Source organism: Falco peregrinus, chromosome 9 (genome assembly GCF_023634155.1).
Source record: "Falco peregrinus isolate bFalPer1 chromosome 9, bFalPer1.pri, whole genome shotgun sequence".
Taxonomy (NCBI): domain Eukaryota; kingdom Metazoa; phylum Chordata; class Aves; order Falconiformes; family Falconidae; genus Falco; species Falco peregrinus.
Window position 1 is genome coordinate 17,192,303 of NC_073729.1, and position 22,597 is coordinate 17,214,899.

Below are 22,597 nucleotides of genomic sequence, written 5' to 3' on the forward strand. Positions count from 1 at the left end.
AGAAAAATAGCATGGGGAGTTCATCTCTGCAAGCTCTGCCTCAGTTTTAGATACAAAGCCAAAACACAAAATGTTCTCCCAATGAACTCATTTAGGGCTGGAGTCCATAAAGCACTGAGCTCTAACTAGGACCCCGACCTCAGCAGGGGACAAACAGCTTATTCTCCCAGGCCTCCTGTTCAACATTGAGAAGATACAAGTCACAGAATGTTTAAATGTCTTTATTTATTTAGAGCATATCTTAAATATTGCTGAAATTTCCAAACGTTGCTTTACAAAGAAAAAGCAGTTATATACATGGATGACTAAGAATAATAGAAAAATTTGTTTGTCCAAAGATTGGCCAGGAATTCAAGTTATGCACTTAATAATGTGGGTCAAGCACAGTTCACCTGCTTTTTTAAACAAAATATTACACATTGGGGGAGAGTGGTGTCATGCACTGAAGTTGTTCAAGAGTAAGATGAAGAAACTTTTTGAACTGTAACCTATATTCAAACATCACCCAACACATTTAACAAGCACTAATCATTCTCCCCCTTTGATTCTATACACAACCCACCACCATCAATTACCCATCATATATCTCAATAAACAATGAACATGATTCACAATCTGTGCTTTAAAGACAAGAAACACAAGATCAGTATCTTTCACTGCCAGTGTTAATCTCGATACAACCCAGCCAGATCCAAGAGATGTAAAAGTAAGACCACAATGGCTTCCATTTTCTTATAAGCTAAGTCATGCCATTACCTGTGAGTGACCTGGGTTCCCCGTAAACTGGACATTGTTTCCTCCAAGTTCTGCCGAAGATCGGCAATGTTTTTCACAGTTCGCAACCGCCGAGTTTCTGGATCCTCTCCTACGGGGAAAATAAACCATGAGAAAGGATACGGCAGGACACAGCACAGAACTGAGCTGTTAGCTCTGCCTGAATCTGACTCCGAATTTGACTCAAACACCCTTTTTTCCCCTGACTTTCTCTTATTTAACACTCTAAACCGACTACGATGGAGATCCCACTCCCCCAGAGCAGGCACCTGCCATTGCGGCAGCTGGACCAAGAACGAGCTCTGTACTGTTAACTTCATTGCACAGTCTGCCTTTGCACCAGATGTTTCTGTATTGTTGTTTCCCCATATGACCCCATTTAAATTCCAGTTAACTTTCAATCTCATTAGAAAATATAACCCATCAATACCACCCTTCCTATCTTATATATTGACACAATTAACATCTATCTGACACAGCCAGTTTCTCTAATTCTATATTTTCTCTAGATCTTCTTTTCCCCCATTTTAAATAGATCCCATTCTACAACAGCAGATTGTCAATAAACTAAAGTGTGTTGACTGGGTGCTCCATGCTAAGTGATGTTTTAGGTAAAATAGCAAAAGTTTTTGCTTGTCAACATCACAACATCTTTACTTAAATGTGCTACATGACACAAAGCTGGGGGATGACTTTCAGTTTCCCTGGCATATAGAAATCCCGTTCTTTAAATATTCTCTTCTAAAACACATTTATGTCCTGTTCTTTAACTCTAGAAGTAGAGTTTATATAAATAGAAAAGTCCTCCCAGTGTGTCAGCATAATTTATTTTTATAAAATTAATAATTTAATTAGTGCCTCAGCATAATTTATTTACTTGCTCTCAGCTGTCAATTAAGAAATGCTTTGGTTGCTAACTTGGTGGAGCTTAATATAGTTAAACTTTCTAAAAGGTTGAGAAGAAGTGAATTCCTAGTAGTGCCAATGTATTCTTTTTATAAGCCGAATGCTGAAACAGAACACCATCAAAAAGCCATCACAAAGCTTCTGTTGGGCACAGAAGGAAATGATTTCATTCTAACGGGCCTACAGCTCATGACTAAAGAAAATACTACAGCAGATTTAAAACTTCAAATTTTGTATCCGCCTTCTTTGTACAAGTGATTAATTCTTAAGCTGCCAGGATACTGGTCATCGCAATGATCGCTAGTTTAAATGGCTATCTACTTATTACACAAATCAGAAGTGTTAAGATCCAGATAAATAAGCTGTTGTTGTAACCTTCCACATTCTTGGATTTAAACTTCATGTTTCTGAAAGATGCCAGGTTGGTGGCACAGAAAGCCCAAGTCACATACTCTTGCCTGCAAAGCAGCAGCGGCCCCAACTACTCACCAAAGTGCTGGAGCCCCAGCTATGGGGAACCTTCTAGGGAGGGGAAGATAGACTTTAATGTTTATACAATCATTAGCCTTTCTGAGAAAAAAACAATGGCTCAGGTAGTGTCCATGTTAGCAATTTTTTTTTAATGGCTCTCTATGCCCTGGGAAATAATCTCCCTGAGATACAATTCACTTAGGCCAAATGGTCAAACAATTATGATCTGGCTGGACTGGATATAGCTCCCTAACAAGACCAATTCCTTTAGCCAGCGGGTCTCTGGGACAGAAAATATTTTCTACACTCACGGATCTACAAATTTTTGCAGCAAAGAACATAAAACATTTATAGGTCTGTAGCCTAACAAAGGTCACAGTGCTCTTTCACAGATCGTTTCTCTCATAGGTACGAAGGCAAACAGTAGTTGACTTCTTAAGAGAACATACATGAGACAAGCTAAACCAATTTCTTCTGAGATCACTCTCATGCCTAAACTGATAGCAGATTTTTTACTTAAATGACATTCAATTACTTAAAATATAAGTACACTTAAAAGGCAGACATTGGATAGTGCTACTAGAGCTTAATTATTAAATCAGCTCTTCATGAACAGGCAGCGTCATTAAACTATTCAGCTTCCAGTTTTCCCTACCTATGCTCTCATTTGTTTTATATGTGCTTTTAAATTAAAAGCATCAACAGCTGCTATGTAGGGAGAGAAGAAATCTGTCCCTTATTTCTTCTAATGTATTTGGGTTGAGGGAACATTTTGTTTTCTTTGCTCCTTTTCCCCTAAGACCCCTTTAAGGACTGCTGCTGTCTGCGGGGTCTGGTGGCACACAGCTGGGTTTTCCATCTCCATCTCCGAGGTTGTCAGCTGTCCTCCATTCTTGGATCCCAAAACTTACACATTCTACTTGAAGAACAGTTTGCATTTACATCACAGCTGTCATTAAAAAACTAAAGACCTTTTGTGATTCAGAAACACTTCTCAGTTGACAGGCTGAAATACATCTAGGCTAGGCAAATTGATGCTTAAGAGGTAATACTGAAAAGGTTTATGCAGCTGGACACTGCGTTTCTTACTTTAAACTGGCTCTCAAATTTAAATATGAACCCAAAAAACCTATAAACAAAGTAAAACATCAAGGAAATTAATTTAATCTCTTCTGTAAATTCTGAAGCGAAGTTTTAAACAGTAAAAAATAAATATCAAATGCTTGAGAATACTTAGGATCCTTATAACAGCTTAATCCTAAAAGGTGCTGGACGTCTCCTAAAAAGAGATTAAGCACCCAGAATTCCTAACGCTTTCAAGAAATTTGGGGGGCACATCGCTGTGCAGAACTTGAGCATCTAGTATTCAGATTATTGACACCCAGTGTCCATTGCTGAAGAGCTGAAAGAAATACCGTAACTAGTAAGAACAAAAGCAACAGGAATAAAACCAAATTAAATGTGCCCCTAAAGAGGGAGCTCCTGATTTCAGGCTTGCCTTAGCCAATTCTTATTTGACCAGACCGCAGTCAGTAGGTTGCAAGACATACCTGAGAGGTCTTCAAGAGTAGGCTGTCCAGTTTTGACATAAAGAGCAGAATCCATGCTGACTCCTCCTGTGCTGGCCTCAGCTGTTACGTTCCCTTCATTGTCCGTCTGTGATCTGGAAGGCAACACACAACAGAGATGCGTAGTCACTCTCCATCCAAAGTAGCTCAAGTATAACAAGGAGACAATTGCACCTGCCATCAGCTGCTCTGTCCCTCTCTCCAGAACAGACCAGCAGACTGATTTTACATAATTCATTAGTCCCATGTTGAATTATGTCCTAGAAATGGAAACAAGCACTCAGCTGTAAAAAATAAAAAATTCATAGTCAAAGATAGGCTTCATAGCTCTTCAGACAGGCTCTTGAGACACTTGGATTTCCAGCTAAACTGTAATTATCAATAACATCAGGTTTTGTGACTAATCTGATCCTCTCTAATAAAGTCTGTATTGCACTAATATAAAGCAGGTAGTGCATGAGGGCATGTTACACTCCTGCTACTTTCCCTTCAATAACTAGCCATGTCACTCATTTGTATTTTAAAATTACTGACTGGTAAAACCAGCTTCAAACTCCAATTTATTGTATGACATTGTGGCTGTCAGGTAATTAAAGGTGATGTAAGAATCTACTGTCAGATTTGAAAAATGTATTGACTTAATTAATTTTACTAGCTGTGCTGTGTTTTGCTTGTAGAGCCACACCAACAAAAGGCTGCAAGTTCTCCTGTCCAAAGAGTAAGTGCTGCACGTAAGTGAAGACACAGCAAGGAATTACTATTGCAATATTCTTAATTTCAGTTAACTCCAAATGAAATGTAGAACAATTTCTCCTGTCTTTTACTTAAAAAACAATATTTAAAAAAACAAACAAAAAGTAAGTCTACAGGCAGCTGAGAAGTTTAGATTAAAGTAACCTCAACTGATAGCAGAAAAAACCTGAGACTACCACTGCAACGCATTAACAAGTGCATTTTGTAGATTCGGAAAGTGTCTCGATACTAAATCTATAATAATGCTATACATTTGCCTTGCAAATCAATAAAATTTCGCTTTTCTCTTTCCTTTTAAAGCTGGCAAGATTACACAGTTTGGCCCTTTTTTCCTCCAATGTTGTAAAAGAGTTATTTTTTCAATTTCTTAGCATTTTCTGCAGCTGCCAATAGGTAGTTTCATTACTGTTTTTTTGTAAAAAGTTAAATAAATACTGCCTAGGGTTTAACAGTATGTTTAGATTACAGAAAACATATGGACTGCATCTGCTTTTACACTTTAGATGCCGATACCTAAGTTCAAAGGAAGATGAACACTAACTAGAGTGCTTTTCACTTTATCTTTTGATAGGACACTGCAGTGATAAACTTAACAACCCAAAGCATCACGAATGCATTTTTGGAGGTTATGAGGGATAAACACCAATACAATCAGTTTGCAACCACTATTTTCTATTTAGTTATGGACTAAAACAGTGCAAACTGCACTGGCAGTTTTTAACTCAAACCAAATCCCTAAAAATCACTAGTAGTAAACCCCACCTTCAGCCAAAGTAGTGCCAATGAATGCAAGAGCAAGAGAAATCAAGAACATGTACTATTTATACAAGTTTGAGACAAATGAATTTTTCCCAACTGGTTCCTTTTCATGTGACCTCATGCCAGAAAAGACGCCTGGCATTTTATTCTACACACACACAGAAAGAAGACTCTTCCCATTTTGCATTCCTGCGCAGGCCTTTGGCGTCCCCCTCCTTCAGGCTCATTGCATGTACATACACATTTATTTAAAAAATGTGGCCAACCATTTCTTATGCTACATGTGCCAAGAGATGAAAGGCAAAAATTAATATAGTAGAACTGAAAAAAAATGAGGGGAAAGGGCCACAAAGATGACCAAAGGTTATGAACAGCATCTCCACAAGTGAAACCACACAGGCTAGGACACCTTAGCCTAGAAAAGAAACATCTTAAGGGAGGGAAGGATATGACAGAGGTCACTCAAATCATCAGCAGCAGGAAGACCATGAAGATGGAATAACTGCTTTCATTCTTTTCTTCTGAAAGAATTAAATGGTGTCAAAAGAAAGGAGATGGCTGTCAAAATCAAAAATCCCACCATGTGACTGAGGAATTTCTTGTGTCATGGTCAGACTGGGGAGCATGTTCTTAGGAAGCTTTGTTGTCAGTTTCCCTCTTGTTACTCTTCTGTACGTAGCCTCTACTGCCATTGCCCAACAGAAGATGCTGGACTAGATGGAGGTTAATTGTGACCCCCCATACGGCTGCTCTTTTGCTTAACTCATTCAGGGTTAATGCACAGAACAGCAGACTTGGTGCCTTACCTGTACTAAGGAATTTTTATTTTTGTTTTCCAAGATTCCCCATTACTATTTATAGCAAGGCAGCTCCACCACTGTTAGCCACACTGAAGAGAACGAGCATAGCTATGTCATAAAATGGCATTGTTACAACTTTTAGAGCTATGATGCACAAACCAAACCTAATCCACAGGGTAAAAGCCCAGGTAAGAGCAGTACCTGGTCAAGAAGGTGCTAGCATTCCCATCTTAACTGTTAGCAGGATCGGATACAACAAATACTTACCCTCCCACCTATTACAACTCCTTATACATCTTAGTCCGATGGCCTTCACCAACAGTTTTTGTGTAAATGTATAAATTCTCTACTCTCTTAAAGCACAAAGCTTTGACACGTCATGGCATTCACCTTGCTGCCTCACTCAGCCCCCTGACAGAGCGAGTGTCCAAAACAAATCTCCCTATCTAAGCGTCATGTTCAAAGCAGTCCGCCGGAGAAGTTCACCATACCTGTACATGAAGGGAGCTACCGTGGCAGTGTTCGGGTGGCTGTATTGCTGCTGGGGATGAGGTAGCTGAACACTCACAGTGTTGCTCCCTGTGGTGTGTGTCGTGGCGGCGGGTCCGTTGACAGCTTGGCTGCTGCTGCTGCTGTTGAGGCCTCCTACGCCTTTTCCTTCTGAAGAAGCCAGGCTGGATGAGGAGCTGGAATGCCTGCTGTCCAGCTGAGACTTCTGATGAGAAAGCCCCGAGCCGGCTTTCCCGCTGCGGCTTCTCTCGCCTTCCTTTGCAGGAACGGGGGCACTTGAGGATTTCCCTGTGGTGTTTTTCATTCCTGGTTTTGGTATTCCACTGTGCGACGGGGCAGAGGCCTCCTTCTTGGCACTATTCAGTTTTCCTCCTTTAGGGATAAAGCTTGCGATCTTGGAGGACTTTTTTGGCATCTCTGTTGTTGCTAGTGCCGTCTGGTCTTCTTTTGGTTCCTCTTTCAGGTCCAGCTTTTCAGTGATAGATGTTCTCTTTGCAGTGTCTTTACTCTTGTCCTTTTCTTTCTCTTTCTGTTTGTCTTTGTCCTTCTCATTACCCTTTGGAGAACTTTTCTTATTAGTTAGTGCCCGGCTAAAAGTCCTCTGTGCAATTCCCTTGAGTGCAATTTTGGGGCTACTGGACATCGATCCTGGATTGTTGACATTCTGATTTGCGGCATCAGTTTCTTCGCTTTCCTCAAAGCTGAGAAGCATCTCGAGCTTTTCACAGCTGTTGTCCCGAGACCCCGGACACTCGAGCGTCGTCCCTCCTGCTTTCGAGCCTCCTTTGCTATTGAAGAGTTTTAATTTTTCAAGCATGGATTTTTGACCGTTGGGAGTTGTTTTGGCGATTTCTGAGGGTGGCTTTGGAGGCTCCGATATAGGCTGCTTTACAGATAACATGGAAGACGTAGCTGTGTGCTTAGCACTGAGGGACTTGCTGCGCCAAGGTTTAATAGCAGAGCTTGGCTGAGGGATGGCTGATGAGTTATTGCAACTAACAGTACTGCTGCAGCTCTGAACTGAGGATGAGACATTTTCATTCATTCCTGTGGGCTGGGAGGCTGTACTGTCTGCAGGCTCTGGAAAAAAAAACAAAAACAACCCCAAAAACCAAAACAGTAGTACCTGATAATTGTAGCTAGTCTGGGCTTCTTTCTGTAATGAAACATAAGGAACTTTACACTAACAGCATTTAAAAGATAGACACATAGTAGTATTTTCAACATCAGCATCACTTAAAGAAAATAAAAGCCAATTTTCTTTTCCTACCCAGCAGAACAGCAACGAGCTTCTACTATGTAATTTACGTTTACTTGCTGTTTCCAGGGGAAAGAAACTCCTCCAATTCAAACCAAAACGTGTTTTGCAATGTATTCTCCCTTATGAAGTTCATAATATTTCATTAGCAAAAACACAGCACTATTGTCTAACTAAGCGTTCCCTCTGCTTTTGGCAAAATACTTGCTGTCCAAGTGCAATTCTTAGAAAAATGTCCAACGTATAAAAAATACAGGAGTAAGGAAAAAATTAAAACTGAAGTCCTTTCAGTTACTGGGGTGTGCGTGTGGGGATGAGATCTTCATATGCAAAAGGTAGAAGAAAATTCCATGTACAAAAATAAAACCCTGTCCTTATGCGATGAACCTAAATTAAGTATTACCACGTATCTTAGTCCAGCTGTAAGAGAAACTAGTGCAGGAGCTGTACAGCCTCCCCCACCCCCCAACTCAGAGAAAGCAAATATTTTATTTATTTAGTTCCTTTTAATGTTACTTGTTCTTGTCAAGAAATCAGTTCAGAGCTTAAAGAGAGCTTGAAAAATCACACTCACCTACCAGCGGCCACTTCTCCTCTGAAGTTTCTCTTTGCAGAGTTTCCTTTCTGGAGACGTTACTCTCTCAATTATCACAAATATGTTTTCTGTTAAACTGCTCATGTTTCCAATTAACTTTTGTCATCTATGACTGTTCGCCTGCCCAGCAGCCTGCTGGGGATTAACGGCTCTTACCTATATTTCCCTGCCCTCTAGCAATAAAGTAAACTGTGTATAGAGCTGCATTATTTTAATTCAAAAATCAACAGCGGTTGAGAGCGTGCGTTTTCGGCAGCAGGAGCAGCCTGTGAATTCAGCCCTGTAAATCACGAGCCACTGCAACCACACAGGGACTGTTTTACTTCACTTTCAGCTGCTCAGTGAAGATACAGCTCTGTTAACCTTCTTCATCTGATCCAAAACAGATCTACTAAAGATTTAAAGCACATACATCTTCCTGACCTAGCGTAAAATCTGGTTTCTAAGAGTTTTAGAAACTCCTTAATAATAAACCCAGTCATTTCACGTGGTTAGGGATAAAGTGGGATAGCAGGAATTAATGATACTTTAAAAAAATATTACTGAAGTCAGAAGATTTCCAGGACTCCGTTATTAACCAATAACTATTATACTGGCTGGTTGTGCTAGTCCTTTTCCTATGGCAAACTACCCACATGGAGCTGGAAGGAAGCAAGAGCTGGATTACAGACACAGAAAGGAATTGTACTTCTTTTAAAGTAGTGCCAGTCTGCTGACTTCCAGGGCATTACTCCCGCTTTAGCAGAGAAGGAGAATCAAGCCACCCCATGTCCCAGACGGCAATGCCACCTGGTCCTCCAGCTGCTCTGCTCAAGCCTGCTAAACTCAACCTGATGGGTTAAGGAGGACTGAAGAAGTGACAGCGTAGGAGTCACAGTGACTCCCAAAGCAAGGGGAAGCAGCGACCCAGCATCCTAGCACCCTGCCCACAGACAAGGGAGAGGAAGGAAGGTCACAACTACTTCAGAAGCTGCTGCAAATGTTACTCCCTCTGCTTTCAAAGGCTGTGCACCATCGCCTTTTCCTTCATGCCTCTTACTGTATGCTCCCGCTTTGTTGTTATTTTTATTTCCTGAAGCCCTCCTACCCATCACAACCTACTTCCCATTGCAACACTGCACCATGCTCCTTTTGTAAACTCAGGACAAGCAAGCTTTTGTCTCAGCCTGCTTTCCACAGAAGACGTCCAGCACTGCAATGAAAGCTTCATGAAAATCCCAGTTGTACATCATTTGCAAATAATTTGTATAGCTTCTTCTAAAAAAATTAATTGCCCATCTCAATATCAGGATACTTTGACGGTAACCAGAGAGTCACAGCACTTGCAGCACCAAGTTCCTAATCCAAACGCATCTGGCCTAATCATACTGAACAAATCTCAACACAGACTGTACTCATGCCCATAAATCATCAGAGCTGCCTGTGATTCATGAACACGCCGAGGACGAATATACAACCAGGTCCAGAGATGAACCTAATGTACTAATCCATATGGGCAGGGAACCCTTTACTTTCTCAGAAGAAGAGAGCTGCAAGGAGTAACGGGACTGGCACAATCTCAGAGTGACAAACTGAAAATAACTGGTAAGGGATGCAACTACAAAGTAGAAGAGCTGGTTGCACGCTCAGTACAACATATGCAGCAACACAAACCCAGCTTGAGATGAAACGCCATTCAGTCTGAGCATGCAGCCAACTTAACAGACTTGGAAAAGAAACCTGCGTCCTTCTCAAACAGGTTCTTGACAACACTTTGAAAAAAATACAGGTGTGTGTATTGGTACAAACAAAGCCATCCTGCGTTCCCCACAACTCAGAGCCTATGCAGAGATATCGCGTGAGCCCTGACCCACAGGCTGAGGCACACACACCTGAGACAAGGCCACCCCAGTACCGCAGGCTGTGGTCCATAACCCAGCTGTGAAGTCCGACTCCACCTCAAACGCTGAGCTAGCTGTTGACACACCGCAGGTCAGCAATGGGAGCAGAAACCAGAGGCAACCTACAGCAAAGCAGTGCTCCTACCAGCTCTGCAATGTTTTCCTGGAAGTGAATGGAAGGTGTTGGTTTGTTTGGGACATCAACTTCATCCTAATAGCCCAGGTGAGTGCTCCAAGTCCACATATTCTTCAGGAAAGGCTTTGCTTGGATCAAGTGAAATGGCTTATTTCCCATATACAAAAGCATTGCTCAAAATATATCTCCCCCCCAAAATCCAGAACTTTTCCTCTTCCCCTTTCTGTGAATGCTTTGACAATATTTTTATTGATTTTCTTTTTAAAATTCTGTTTGGCCACTGAACAAATTCACACTTTGTTTTTAAACACAGCGTTCACTTCAACTCCAACTCCCCCGCATACACACTCCTGGTTTGAAACTTGGTTGTGCGTATGTTGCCAGTGCCGTAGGATGAGTACAATTTAACTCCATTCAGAGAGTTGCTTCTCAGTTACAGACATGTCGAAAAAACCAGAAATAGGACAACAATACTATGACTGTAACATTGTAAAAAATGAATATATTGGGACATTGATGTGATTTTCAGTCTCTACCTAACATTTTCCAGTAAGTGAATTCTGTGAGTGTTGGATGCTACACATCTGAAATTAAGGAAAAATATTTACAAACTCTTAAATACACATGTTAAGCAGCGACACTTCGGGAAAGGAGATCTTTTCTTACCCAGTACAGTAGACCTTGATACATATGTGAGTCAAATACAGTGAAACTGGAAATTCTAAATCCTCAACTTTTTGTTACATTGGACCATGCAAAGTTAACGCAGGAAATAAAAGGTCCACCATAAAACACACTCACAAAAAAAAAGGCCTCAGCTTAAGAAAACTTCAGTCTTTAAAATTCTCCATTTCTTTCTTACAAACAAGTCTGCTGGCTCTTTTACTCCTCAGACCAATCCTGGTAAACGAAAGAGGTTCTGCTGCCAGAATACAGATTCAAATGCTAGGTTTCCTAATGAAGCAGTAACATCAATACGTGCATAACACATCAGCATGCAAAGGGGAAAGTTTTATTCAGCGTAGCATAGGCCCTTTTTTCATGAAAAAGGAGAGCATGTTTCATGCATTCGATTAATAAGCTTATTATTTCCCATGTGTTCCTTTGTGAGGGAGATATTTTCTTTCTTCAGCAAACTGCATTAACTAAAACTGACTATAAAAGAAATGTTTTCAAACCCAAGCTACAGTCTACAATAAATAATGATCGCTTTCCTCCTTTCAAAGTCAAATCTTGGCCTGAAATCTATTTTGTTCCTAGTGTTCCTGTTAAAAAAGATGTTGGTGGTCTAGTTCCGATGCCAATACTCACTGTAGCATGGGCAAATCTGATTTCAGCTGCTCCTGCAAAGCCCAAACTGCATCTGCAAACCTACCCATTTGTGAAAAAATTTTTTTTTTTTTAAAAAAAGAAAGAATCTCAAGACTTATGATTTAATTCTTCCACTGAAGTCTTTGAGAGCTTATGCTATAATAAGGTCAGGAGAAAATATACGCAATTTACTGTCATTTGTCATGTTGACTCTAAGCAAGTGGACTTCAATTTGCTATAACTTAAAACTTTCAAAAACCAATCACCATAAGCATGAAAGGCAACACAAAGACAAAGGATGTTCTCACAGTTACTTCTCCTTAGGAGGGTCAAGAACTTAACAGCATTTTTATTCATTTTAAAATGAACAAGCTGTCATTTTTTATTTCACAGCTATGGGAAAAATAAGAAGTTCTCATGAAGAGAAATATCTTGCAGTCCAGCCCATAGATTAGATAACCAAGTTAAAAGAAAATCTACAACCAAATTCTAATTTAGGAAGTAAAAGCAGATTGGCTCTATGACATTATAGTGTCAGAATTGCAGAAATCACTGCGGCAGTTTCATCGTTTCCCATCTAGAGGAATACAGTGGTGAGTCTTGACCTTTCCTATCCATCCACCAGAAGACTCTCTTTCAAAGCACTACAAATAAGAGTACTACAGAGAAATGTTTTTTAGCTGTGCTATTCCCTTCTTCAGTAATGATTTATTATGCTCAGCAAAACCCTGAAGTATGGGAATGCCTGCATTTCTCCAGGAGCTGCCTACAAAAATCACAATCTTCCCGCAATCCAAAGCACGAGCAGGTAGAGCAGAACATTTCCAACAAGAGCAACCTGGCACGCAGCCCTTTCTGAAAGTAAGGGCAACTCTTCTGGCCCACAGAAGTTTCTCTTTCAATTGTAATGCCACTGACTGGAGAGAACTAGGTAGAAGGGACTGATCGAGTTACCAGCTCGGGATGGGCAAGAGGCATGGCCTCCACCCACAAGATGACTGAAGCTCTGTGTTGTCTCTTCTACTCTGGACCACAACAAATAGCAACAAAAATGTTTTCTTAAAGCAGAGATTACCAGATAGGAAAATTCTGCATAATCTAAGAAAAGCCCAGATAGGAAACATTATAGTTCACTGAGGACAAAAACTTCACCAAGCTGAGCTGAATGGGTTCCTTCAGCTTCTGTCCTCTGGCTTTCCCTTTAGGGGAGATTTCATTTGTTGTAGCACAAGACAAAAATTACCTTTACTCCTTGATATTTTTCTTTCCTTCCATCATACCTACTTCTTCAATCCCAGTGCTGTAAACTGTTGCTCCAGTAGCAGTTCTGTGTGTTCACAGAAACACGTTGTACCTCTGAAAACCCGTACTGAAGCCCATGAATATGTCAGTAACTCAACTTCCACGTTTCTGTGAAGTTGCCTTCTTCCACACAGAGTTCCAGCATATAAAACAACAGTTCTGCTGTTGACTGGTTTACATTGCCAAGGCTCGGCGATTTTGCTGAGGTGAAGGGAAATACAACTGGAGCACAGGCGATCCTTTTCTCATTGTCTTGACATAACTGACTAAGACACTTGAGTTCGTTGTTGTTTTTGTTTAGTTACTGTAAAATTCAAAATGCTGTCCACATGACTGCCTAAGAAAGGGGTTGGAGGACCTCTACCGACCACATACCAGTTAGATGATGATAAAAATAACGAAACCAAGTTCACTGTGCCTTTCAAAACAAGTCGCACTCTCCATTTAATACTAGACAAATACCATTCTTGTTCATGACTCTCCATTTTCCTCTCGTTATTTGTACAACCAAATCCCCCAAGATTTCTCATAACAGAGTTATTCAAAAGCATTAATGAATTCCAGGCAGGGAGGTGTTGCAGAGTCTTTCATTAGATTTTATACGTAGCTGGAGTGGACAGTATGTAGATTTAGCAGCCTTGATCTGGCACACCTCTCCTACAGGTAGGGTATATGAAATATGCCACATGCACGTTAGTGGTCTGAGAACTGCACTTAAAGAATATTGTCCATTGGCCTATTTTGACTGTTAATACTGGCTCTAGTCAGGGCTTGGAATGACCACAGAGGTAGAAACGGAGACAGATTTTTAGAAGAAGGGACAGGCAATAGGAAAAAATATCTGAGAAAACTCCCACTGATCAGTCAGTATGCCAAGGTAAACTACATTTTAACTCAGAAGTGTCTTACTCTGCTCAGTGAGCAGTCGAACAACTGCCCAGCTGAACACAGTCAAGTGGCAAATAGCAACACACTCTCAAACATGGATATTCTCTGTTTAAACTGAGGAGCTGAACCAAACCATACAGAAATACGAGCACTTTACCATCCTCTATATTTACACCTATATATGAACATACATAAATATGTGGAAATCTATTACATTTTTACATCAAAAACAGCTGACACACATACAGACATTTATACTTGGGTCTTTTCCATTTTCTCTTTCTGGTCAATGAAACTACTCTACAATCTGTAGCAGCAGATCATTCAAACCCAGCCAACATGCAGGTAACAATCTACTATTCATGACAGTAACGATGGGTTGTGCCATGGCTTTTTGCTCATCAGCCACTTCAGAGGTGCTGGCAGTTCTCTGGCACCAGTCACAGATTCTTCAGGTATATTGGTTATGGATGAGCAACAGGCAAAAAATAAAATGGAAGGGACCAGAGAGGCTGGATGATGCTCTTCCCCAAGAAGAGGAGGCTAATACAGGTGTGGTAGAAACGTGCTGGCACTTACAGAAGTCTCGGACGTAGCACCACTGCTGTTTGCTTTCCTATGATTTAATACTGAACTTTCATTTCCATGGCTGTTCTTCTGGCACAATTCACGCAGCAATAAATTTGCAAGAAATTGTAAATATTTATTTTAAAAGGAAACATCTAAGAACTGTAAAGGCCATGAAATGCTCAGCCAGCTCTTCAGCTGGTATAAATCAGCCTGGTTCCACTGACTCCAGTGCAGCTATGCAGATGTACATGGGGCAAGAAGCTGCTTCTCAAGGTTACATTTTACTTCAAAGCTCACGATTTTTATCTTCATGAATGGTACAGTTAAGAACATGTCATTGGCTACTTCTGTAGTTAGTTGTTGGTGAGTTTTTTTCTCCAAAAAACTTTATTTAAATAAATTTTTTCTTCTTTTAGATATTCCTAAAGCTTATACCAAGTATGGCAAAGTTCTGTGGCCTTATAAAGCTCTGCTTCAGGCATTATTAAGCCTTCAGCCAGCCTTTGTTTAGGTGAAAGAGGACATATTTTTAAATGCCAAATTCAGCCAGTTGAACAGTTGTAAAATTAAGCACAAACATGATTTACTGCATACTATACTGTAAACATGCCATACTGCTCGTTCTATTCTGACAGGCTTTAGGCTGTTTTATGGGCGCACAGTCAACATAAATATGTCACTAAAGATTCACGAAGATGAGCCAGTCTTTCAAAAAATATATTTGATTAGAAAAGTGAACGGGTGCAAGCAATACCCCAGGATATATATACACACACACTCCTAAATATATCAGTTGCCTGAAGAACAGTATTTTGTTTGACACTAATGACTCTCATGAGGGTCATCTTCTGACATAGGCCAGTAACCTTACGTTTGGGGAACACCAAGGCATTAATACATTTGGTAAACCAGAAAAACAGAATGAGTCAATAAGATAATATTCATTGAAGTTGACTCAAAAGTTCTGTGCTTAGGAAGGAGAAACGGAATGGCTAAATATAAAAGGTCAAACAACCAACTACGTAAGTGTACTGCAGAACAGAAATAGGAATTACAGCAGATGGCAGCTGCACACCTCTATAATGTGACACTAAGGAAAACCAAACACCTTTTAGGAATGCATTATGAGTATCATATATAGAAACATAGAGTATAAGACAGAGAATGTAATTATTCCTTCCTGCTCAGCACTAGAGTAAGGCATCAGGTAGAGTGCAGTGTCCAGCTCCAGCACCCCCCTAAAAGAGACCAACAGGCAGGAAAGAGGCCAGAGGAGATCACCAAGACACACAAGAGATTTATCAGAAGGAACCTATGAGAAGAAGGATGAAATAGTAGAGACTGTTTAGTCTGTATGAGAGAAGACTGAGGGGAAACACTGTAAGCATTCAGATATATGAAGAGTGCTATAAACAGGAGAGAGGTCAAGGAAGAGTAACGAAGTGTTTAATTCTTAGCCAAGTAGAATCCTGGTGGTTTGTTTTGTTTTTTTGTTGTTTGTTTGTTTGTTTTAAAAAAGCTAGCTTTAAGACCAAATGGACACTGGAAGGGATACACTTAAGGAGATTGTCAAATCCCTGTCACGAGATTTCGGAACTGAGTAGCAAACACCTCTCCGGTACAGGTGCAGTCGATTTTCCTTCAGAGTTTGAGCACAGACTCCCCTGGTTATTTACAGATGCAATTCTATAAATATATAATATACGCTGCAAACTTGTCATCATTTCAAACAGTTCCACCCTTAGCCAGCCTGCAGGTGACACCCGGCCGGGGAGTGCTGGCCTGAGGGGGGCTCTGCAAGGGGGGCTGGGCAGGCCGGGGCCATGGGCTAAGGCCAATTGTGCCTGGGTGGCCACGGCGGCCAGCAGTCTCCTGGCTGGTAGTCAAAGCAGCATGGCCAACAGGGCCAGTGCCCGTCCGCCTGCGCTGGGCACTGGGGCGGCCGCCCCTCGAGCCCTGGGCTCAGCTCTGGGCCCCTCGTGCCAGGGGGACACGGAGGGGCTGGAGCGTGTCCAGAGAGGGAGAACAAAGCTGGGGAAGGGGTTGGGGGTCAGGGGGGACCTGATGGCTCCCTACAGCTGCCTGGTGGGGGCTGTGGGCAGGGGGGGTCGGTCTCTGCTCCCAGGGAACAGCGACAGGACAAGAGGGAACGGCCTCAGGTGGCACCAGGGGAGGTTCAGGGTGGGGGTCAGGGAAAATGTCTTCACTGGGAGGGTGGCCAGGCACTGGGACAGGCTGCCCGGGGGGTGGTGGGGTCACCGTCCCTGGGGGTGTTTTAAAAAAATGTGGCATGAGGTGCTTGGGGATACAGTTTAGAGATGGACTTGGCAGTCCTGGGCTAATGGTTGGACTCAACAATCTCAAAGGTCTTTTCCAACCTTAACGATTCTTTGATCTAAATGGAGTTAAAAGCAGAGGACACATCTATACTGCAACGTTATGACTCAAATTTTTCTAAGGACATTGAACGTAGTTTTAGACTAAGGGGCAAGCAACAACCTAGAGGTTCTCCAAGGAAGAAAACAAAAAAACAACCACCAGTTTCTCAGAGCATCTTTCAGATTATCCCACACTCCTCCCTTCCTCTCTGTTTTTATTTTTTTTTTCTCCTGCCACATCAAATTCATGGTCACTATACTCAAGGCAAAATAAATCATACCAAACATTTGGTAAATACCTTCAGTACAAATTAAATTTCAAAAACTGAACAGGATTGTTCCAGCACCTACTTTTTGGTAGTGCATACAGCAGAATGGCAGAAAATACCAGCCACTCCAGTTATAGATTTGTCAAGACAAATTATGTAAACTTATCTGATCATCAATCTGACTTCCAGGGAAAACTCTCAGTCAGTTAAAACAGACAGCATCTCTCAGCTGCCAGCACAGATGAGCACAGAGGCAGCATCCTAAACACGAAGCAAAATAACGCTGTTTGCTTCATACTTGACCTAAATTGAACACTTGCGCATTTTTCAAGGGTGGAATGACTGAAACTTATGAAATTATCATTCTCACACTTTGAGCCAATCACATTTACTTCACAGTGAAAATCTGAAAGTGTGGGGTACACTGGTTTCAAACTTTACAGACTTATGCTTCCAAAAACATAAAACCATTTCCACTTTTGCAGTCATTTTAATCTTAGTGACTTTCGCAGTCTTATCAAGTAAACACTTCAAAAGTACACATTAGATGCATTCAATTTTCTAAAGAGAAACTTAAAAAGAAAACTAAAATTGAGATGGATGTAGAAAAAGAGTGAAAGTAACTGCTCCAAAAAGTCAAAGAATTTTTTTCTCTATCTATACAGACACAATTTTCTGTCACGAAGAAAGTTATAGCTGCCCAAAAAAATACCTTTAAAGTACCGCTTGAAACTGTTGGACGAGCCAACTGTTTCATTCTATAAAATCACTTCCCAACTTTCTGACATCCATACACTGTTCATCGATACAGAGAGGAATCTTTCCATCTCAGGAACTCTGCTTATTTTTGCCAGTCTCTGGTGAACAGTTAAATCTTTCTGCTGCTCCTAATTTCAAAAATCCCTCTCTCCCCCATCTCTCGGCAGCCTCGCAGAGCTGGGCTCACAGCTAGTCCATTGGCACAGTCAACACCGATTTCAGTGATGACCTGGAACTTTGCACCAAAGGGTCCAAAGGCACTGAGCCTTTCCAATTTCAACTGTAGTATTAATCACAGTTCGCAGGCAGAAGTCACAGCCTGTGAAGGACACTGGTTGAGATACCAGGCTTCATATTTCACATTTCTGTCTTATTTAGCAACATGTCTGTGTGCTACCAGATGTTGCAGTCACCGACTTGGCAGGGAGCGCTGTAAAAACAGGGAGTCCTCCCAGCTGCAAATTAACTTTGTGGGTTTGTATGAACTCTTCTGTAAGACACCACGTACCTGAACACTTCAGGATGATTCAGTCTTTGATTAGTAAGAGACATCATTCAAAATGCTGAGACTTATTACAAATTTTTTATATATATATATACACACATATATATTATAATTCTAAGAACTGTTACAATTTGTTGCTATATTGTTCGTAGCTTCTACTAGTAACCAACATCACAACGGCTTTTTAAGCAAACCAGGAGGATATCACAAGTGGGTTTCAGATTGGTTTAAAGAAAAAGCCCCCACTGGGCTCTCTGAAAAGCACCCGCCTTTGCTACTTCAAGACAGTCTCTGAACTTGAGGGTAATTAGCCACAGACCCTGACGAACCTCGAAAACTGGAGATGTTCAGCACAACACCAATAAAAGAACTTTCATCAATGCTTAAAAGAAGTTGACCAGCACAGGCTGTGCAGTAAGCCACCTGTGAGACCAAATCTAGAGGTCCTGCTTTTGTTTTAACTTTTCTTATTTAGCCAAACAATCCTGCCTAGTAACTCCTCTAGTCTGATTACTAAAATTGACAAAACCACAAAGGACAACTGCTATTTTAGCCCCAAAAATATTTATTTACCAACACTAGAGTGTTATTATTGTCTCCTACAGCTGAAAGAAAATTTTATAAGGTGGTTATAGGCCATAGATACAAATCGAGCTGGTATGAACTAGTGACAATAAAATTTGTTTACTTAAACTTTTTTCTTCCAGAGGACAATAGTAACTTGAAACGAGTTCACATCAGCCCAGGCTGGTCATTAACATGCCCAGCTCTGAAACTTCCACACCCTAGCTGACAACTCGCTAACCACCAAATGAAGAAATACATCTAGGGGTTTTGATTGCTTTAAACGTAACACTTGTTATCCTGATCATCTCAACCATTAAATATCCAAAAGAATGGCTTTTTCAATGGCCAGGAAAGGGTGAGACGAGGTGGCACTGAGCACTGGAACAGGCTGACCATATATATAGCTTCCACTTGGAACAGACTGACTGCTCAGCCACCCCAGCAATCTTTTGCCAGGCCTAAGTCAAAACTGGCTTAATGCCACGGGAATTGAATATGATGTCTCAGCTCCTCTTCCATAGCTGTCGTGATAACTGTCCCTGTACCTGCGGCCAGAAAATGCCTTTGCTTTCACATTCAGGCTTCTACGCAGAATGCTACTATAAATGGGTAAAAAAAAATTACAATGTTAACTAACAGGAATCTCTATCATGCTTTACAAGTCTCAGAGCTCTTTTTTCAGTACTTTTTTTTTTTTATATAATTCTTATACTATTACTTGGCATAAAGGCAAAAGCCTGCGTTTTGTCTCTGCTTATTACTAATTATTTATTTGGAGTGGAAAAACTGCATGATGTTAAACAGAACATAAGGGTTCCTGTGAGGAAGCTTGCACCACGTCACTTGACCATCCTGTACTTGGTACAAGAGCCAAATCCAGCCATTCAGGCCAACCAATATTTCATCTGATTTTATGTGCAGCTAGAGAAGAGGTCTTGTCCTCCATTTCCATGTGCTTAAATGAAAGATTTTTCATTCAAGAAAATTACTAGGACCATCTGAGTTGATCTTAACATGGTTCAAAGAATTTCACTCGATAGTTTCTGAGCCAAAACTGTAACCTCTGTCTGAACATCAGCGCCGCGCAAATATTAATTTTTAACTCACTATGTCTGATTTAATCTCTTTAAATGGCTAATCATCCTCATTCTTAAAATTTCCATCCAGTTTGTGGTCGGAATTGGGCTAATTTCAAATTCCAAACAAATAGATACTCCCATGCTATCTACTGAGGTAATAAAGAATTCTCATTACTATGAATGTCTCTACCTACAGGTATCTTATAGATAACAAGGAAGTAACCTTTCTTTTAGAAAAGCATAGAAATTAACCTTTTAAACACCTAACTGTAAAGTTTTCCCACAGCTCTAATTGTGCAGTGCTCTTCTGTTTTATCAGCACCCCTCTTTTCCACAGCCCATTTGAATACCACTGAAAATTTTAGCCTTCAAGATATTACTCACACGAACTCCGAGTTTTGATCTCATTATGCACTTGCTCCTCATAAGGATGAGAGTTTTTCTCTCTATTTCTATATTCATATTTTGAAATAGAATTTGAGGGTTTGACATAATCCAAAACTGCCACTTTTAAATGACCTTAAGCGATGCTGAGCTCAAGACAAGCTCCATATCACATAGAACCAAGCCATAAGACTGTATTCCCATCTACTTTTAATATCAATGCAGGATTTAATATGAAACATTTGAGTCATTAGGAGGAGAAATTTCAAGTGCTTCAGTTCCAGATTTAGGATTTTCTGCTCTTTACACAAGAGGATGTTTAAATAAATAAATCTGGATTTCACAGTAAAGTTGACATGGAAAACCATGGTTTACACCAACATCAGTAAAATAAAAGATTATTTTGTAAACCGATTCTGGACAAATACTATCTCCGCCCCTCCCCCCCCCCCCCCCCCCCCCCCCCAATTGATGTATGCTATTTAATTCAGACAACAGGAACGTACAAGTAAGCACCCTACAGAATCCCCCAGTGGTTTTCCAAGCAGAGCACCTCCAGGAATCAGTACCACTGGGATACCTATATTCTACATCTAGTGCAAAAATCTCATTGCAGCTATACCGATTTAAACTGAAGAGTCATTCCTACAAAAGCTATGACAAGGTAAGCCATGCCCTCTTGAACTGTATGATAAATATAACTACCTAGATATAAAGTGTGTGCATTTTTAGCACACATTTGGCATATGTAACCATACACCAATAAAAATTATTTGCTCAGCGGAGCAGAGGTTTACATTTCCTTGCTAACACTTTACTAGTTTGGTAGTCTATCCTATTTTGATAACACAAATTTAAAAGGTTATAGGAAAGAAATTCCTTAACTGTCCTTTGAAATGCCTTAATATCTCTTCCTATTTAACTAGTTTATACTGAATAAAATTTTTTAAAGGAAATAAAATTTAAAGGTATCAAGATATGGTAATTTTATACCTGCCAGAGCTCAGAGCTGGACTCAAGTAATATTAGCCCATTACTGCTGGTTCCATAATGGTCTGATCCACATGAAATTGTCACTGCTATGAAAGCCTGTCTATTTGGGATCTGCAAGTCCCCCCAGTACTTCCCTCTGTCTCTGCACCACCCTCTGTACTGGAAGTATTTTGGCTGTGTCAGCAAGGTAAATATATCTGTGATGGGTATAACACGGACTTGTTGGAGTATCACTGCATCACATCGCAATACGCACAGCTCTGCACAACAGACCAGAATGGAACATCAGCATAAAGGGAGGGAAAACGTGGGACATTTAAATAGGGCAGGCACGTAAGACACTTACATCTGAGATTTTTCTGAAAAGGTAGAACTATCAGTCCTGAAGCACAATCCAGTTTGTCACCCTTAAATATTGTGTTCCTTACATAAAGTACTGATAACTGTTAAGTCAATGTCCTGTACACTTTTAACACTCTTAAGAAAATAACCATACATTTAAACTGTAGAAATCACAGAACAGTCGAGGTTGGAGGAAACCTCTGAGATCATTCCCTCCAACCTTCACCTGAAAGCAGGGCCTTAGATGAGGTTATCCAGGGCTCTGTTAAGGCAAGTCCCGAATACCTCCGGCAAGGGAGATTCCACTTCTTCTCTAGACGAACTTCTCCAATGTTTATTTCTTCTCATAGTGAAGAATTTTATTCCTATTGCCAGACAGAAATTAAAGGATCGCGTGCCTTCCATCCTGTCACCATTTATCCTCCAGAACAGAGTGACTACCATTTACATATTGAAAGATAGTGATTAAATATAGACTGTGTTCCAAGTTAAAAGGGATTACCCTAAATTTGAAAGAAATAGAAGGAGCATCAACCAGAGCAGCACACTCTTTTTTTACACTCCTGCCCAAATAGCGCATCCCTACCTGAAAAATGAAGGCATGCAGAGCCAAGATTACAGCTGAGTCAGCAGGATCTGGTTTCAGAACCCTCTCATGAGACTTGTATCAAGTAAGCTTGTAAGTACACTGCTATTTATTTCAACAGAGGGCATGAAACCGTATGCATATATCCTTTTACATATTTAAGAGAAACCTGACATTATTAGCACTGCCTTCTTCATAAATCTGAAGAATAAACATTTCCTTTGATCTCATGTGGAAATGGTCAAAGTCTGGTA

General features: G+C 40.6%; 1 protein-coding gene across 7 annotated transcripts in view; it reads right to left on the reverse strand.

The window, feature by feature from the left end:
* Positions 1–22,597, reverse strand: part of NAV2 (neuron navigator 2) — a 410,341-nt gene that overhangs the window by 101,681 nt on the left and 286,063 nt on the right. For all 7 annotated transcript variants that reach the window (XM_055813584.1, XM_055813586.1, XM_027790864.2 and 4 more), the window contains exons 7-9: positions 6,523–7,621; positions 3,702–3,814; positions 757–865 (exon numbers count right to left, since the gene is read on the reverse strand). In XM_055813584.1, coding sequence (XP_055669559.1) covers positions 757–865; positions 3,702–3,814; positions 6,523–7,621 — 1,321 coding nt within the window. The remainder of the gene's footprint in view (positions 1–756; positions 866–3,701; positions 3,815–6,522; positions 7,622–22,597) is intronic.